At 57.5% G+C, this 3,353-nt stretch overlaps 1 protein-coding gene across 1 annotated transcript; it reads left to right on the top strand.

Moving 5' to 3' along the window:
- The first annotated feature begins 1,835 nt into the window (after nt 1-1,835).
- Nucleotides 1,836-2,692, top strand: HES3 (hes family bHLH transcription factor 3). Its single transcript, XM_074302571.1, has 3 exons — nt 1,836-1,916; nt 2,047-2,128; nt 2,271-2,692. The coding sequence occupies exons 1-3, from the start codon at nt 1,836-1,838 to the stop codon at nt 2,690-2,692; spliced, it is 585 nt and encodes a 194-aa protein (XP_074158672.1).
- Nucleotides 2,693-3,353: the final 661 nt, after the last annotated feature.

Below are 3,353 nucleotides of genomic sequence, written 5' to 3'. Positions count from 1 at the left end.
GGAACCTCCTAGTTCTGTCCCTTACCCTCAGGGACCGACCCAGGTCGAGAGGGACTCTCTTGAGGCCCGCTGCCACGCGCTAAGGAAACAATGGGCTGCCTAAAAAGAACTGAGCCCCGTGGGAAGGAGAGAGGAAATTGTAGAGAAGATGATCCTAGAAGAAGCCCTGACATACAGCACACACATCCCCCCACCCATACCTACCTAGGAATAGGGGATAAAAGAGAAAGCTTTCTGCGAGTGCATACCAGCGGCGGCTATTAGCTGTTTATAGAGAGCCTGCAGTAGGGCTCTGTCAGTCAATCAGTCAACTAGTAAACAGCCTCCCAAATATCAGGCATTGTGCTAAACTCTGGAGATTAAACCACCCTTCCCCCCAAAAAAGTCCCAGTTCCACAAGGAACTCCACTCTAATGGAGCAGAAAGTATGCAAATAACTAAGTACAAAGAATACACACATTCTCTTTCTTTTTTTCTCTCTCTCTCTTTTTCTCTTTCTCTTTCTTCCTCTGTCTCTCTTTCTCTGTTTTCTCCTCTGCCTCTGTCTCTTTCTTTCTCTGTCTTTGTCTCTGTCTCTCCTTTCTCTCTCTCGCTCACACACATACACAAGATAAAATGTGGATAATCTCAGAAGGAAAGCACTATGATTAAAGAGTACTGGGGGAAGTTTTTCCTGCCGAAGATGGGATTTTATCCGACACTTTTAAGAAAATCCGGAGGTAGACCGAGGAGAGAGAGTGCCCTAGCCACTGGTGACAGCCCTAGACGTTGGCCACTTCTCCCCGCATTTCCGCGGCCTTGGGCAGGCCCCTCCTCCGGCTTCTCCCCCGGCGGCCACAAACAGCTTTCTCTGGCCTGCCACGGAAACTGAAGGCCATGAATATTTTGCCCAGGGAGGCCGTTCCGGGGGGAGCCGGGCCCCGCTTTCTGGGGCGAGGACACCTGCAGGCGGCAGGTCCGGGCCTTGCACGCTTTAATGAGACATATGTTATTTTATGTCTCAGTTAGGAGCGGGGAAATCGGGCCTTTCCCGGGCTTTGAATTGCCAGAGGCAGAAAATTGCTTTATTGTCAGGACATTAGGGTTACTAATGCGGCGTTGCGGGCGCGGCCGGACCGTGAAGCCAGGGGAGAAAGGGCCGATTCTCGGCCTCTATTGGCATCTTCATCTGGGCTCGGCGGGGGCCGCGCGCTTCGGTCACAGTCATTATCCACGGCCATTCCCGCGCCATCAGAGTTCCGCGGGGAGCGCTGGCTGGGGAAGGGGCGGCGGGCCGCGGCGCGCACAACTCTTTCCACGCGCCCCGCTCCCCTCAGGCCAACCTTTAGCCTCCCGGAGTGGCTTCCCGGGGTGACTTCCCTGGCAAAGAGGAGCAAGGGTCACCGCGAGGCGTGGGGAAGGTCAAAGAGCCCGAGTCCGGCCCACTGCAGAGAGTTTGATTTCAAATCTGCCAGTGGTCAGCAGGCCGCCAATCAGCGCGGTGTCCCGGCCTGGCCCACCGTCCTTCCCTCCCTCTTTCCCTCCCTCCCTCCCTCCCAGGGGGCGGGGGACCAGGACCAAAGCGCGGTATTGACATGTTAAATAAGGGCCCCCTATAAAGGCCGGGCCATCCTGCGTTTGTCGCGAGGACCCCACTGCAGCCGCACGGAATCCAGGGAGAAAATGGTTACCGATTCAGCAGCTCGGGGGAATCTGGCCGTCTGCAGCTTTCGCAAGGTCTTTGGGATCTGGGGTGTGGAGACGTGTGTCCCCCAGGGAGGTGGGGAAGGGGCCCCAGCTTTGCAACAGCTCTCTAACGACGGCTTCCCGGCTCTCCTCAGATATCCAAGCCACTAATGGAAAAGAAGAGACGAGCGAGGATCAATGTATCCCTGGAGCAGCTGAAAACTCTGCTGGAGAAACACTATTCGCATCAGGTAAGCTGGGCTCCGGTCGGGCTGGGGCAAGCCGCGTAGACGCGGCTGACGAGAAGCCGAGCGCCTTCCGGGAGGCGCTAGGGCATCGCCCAGCTAAGCTTCTGCCTCTCGCCTCTGGTCTGTCCCGCAGATCCGAAAACGCAAACTGGAGAAGGCGGATATTCTGGAATTGAGCGTCAAATACATGAAAAGCCTGCAGAACTCCGTTCAAGGTGGGTGCCAGAGGCAGGGGCGGGTTGTAAAGGCTGGGGGGGGGGGAATTGTCCCTCCTCGCTTCTTCTTCCCTTCCTCCTGCACCCCCTCCGCCTTCGGGAAGCAGGCTCTAAAACCCTCGTTCCCGAACTCGTCCCTCAGGTGTCCCTCCGGTGTTCACCAGCGCGGAGTACCAGGCGGGCTTTCGGAGCTGCCTCCACGGGGTGAGCCAGTTTTTGCGGCGCTCGGAGACAAGCTACGGCCTGCCTTGCCACCTGCTGCAGGAGCTCGCCCGCCTCGGCCTCCCGGCCGGCGCCCCGGGCTTCAGTACCACGGACAGCGCCACTCCCCCTTCCAACCCCGAAGCTCCGTCTCCGGCCTTCGCCAGAGGCCCCGCGGCGATGGAGCCTTGGGGTCCCTCTCCCGCCGCCACCGTCCCGCGGCCACCCAGACAGAGGCTTCTCCTCCCCACGGCCCCCAGCACAGCCCGCCCAGTCCCTCCCGAGAGTCCCCAGCCGGAAGTCCAGAGGAACAGCACCTCGGGATCGGGGAGCAGAGGGCAGAGTGTGTGGCGTCCCTGGTAACCCTAGGCCCAAGTACTGCCGAAGAAGAGAACTGTAGGCCCAGAGTGGACCCGGGCGGCTGTTGGAAGGCCGCGGCCCCGGAGGTTGGAGCCCCCGGGCGCCGTCCGTGCTTTGCTCTGGGGTAACTTGGTGGCCCTGACTTTGATGTCCCTTTCTTCTCTCCGCCCGGTGGAAAACCGCCTTAAGAGATCGTTCCAACGACTTCAGGGCTGGAGAAAGGGAAAAGGCTCAAGTCCCACTTGGGGGTGGGGCCCATTGTTGGATGCTATTTAAGAAGAAAAACAATGACAATTAACTCAGAGTTCGTTCTGAAGGAGTAAAGGTCCTCCCATTTTGGGGAGGGTGGAGAACTGGAATACAAAAATGATTCCGATTTTGGAGGGTGGAGAATAAGCTAGGAGTTTTTCCAGGAAAAGTGTCCCAGTCACTCCGGGGAGACCCTCAGCAAGCCCAGTTGTAATTCCCAGTAGCAGGGTAGTCAGCTCCCCTTTTCAGAGTTTGTACATTTCCTGCATGTGAAATAAATAGAACTACAAATTTATCTGTTGGTCTGTGTCTCTCTGACTGAGCGCTTCGATATGATGGGGACCCATCTGGGCTGACTCATCTAGGTTTCAAGAATGGACGCCAGGTCCCTGTCACTTCCTCTTTGTACCTGGCC

This window comes from Sminthopsis crassicaudata, chromosome 3 (assembly GCF_048593235.1).
Source record: "Sminthopsis crassicaudata isolate SCR6 chromosome 3, ASM4859323v1, whole genome shotgun sequence".
NCBI lineage: Eukaryota > Metazoa > Chordata > Mammalia > Dasyuromorphia > Dasyuridae > Sminthopsis > Sminthopsis crassicaudata.
The sequence above is the reverse complement of the archived record's forward strand: the minus strand, read 5'-3'. Positions and strand labels throughout refer to the sequence as shown.

Bases quoted from the DNA above. Each gene is read 5' to 3' on its own strand.
- HES3 (XM_074302571.1), top strand. From the start codon at position 1,836: ATGGAAAAGAAGAGACGAGCGAGGATCAATGTATCCCTGGAGCAGCTG. The intron at 1,917-2,046 runs GTAAGCTGGGCT...TCTGTCCCGCAG, and splicing joins AGAAACACTATTCGCATCAG to ATCCGAAAACGCAAACTGGA. The intron at 2,129-2,270 runs GTGGGTGCCAGA...CTCGTCCCTCAG, and splicing joins CCTGCAGAACTCCGTTCAAG to GTGTCCCTCCGGTGTTCACC.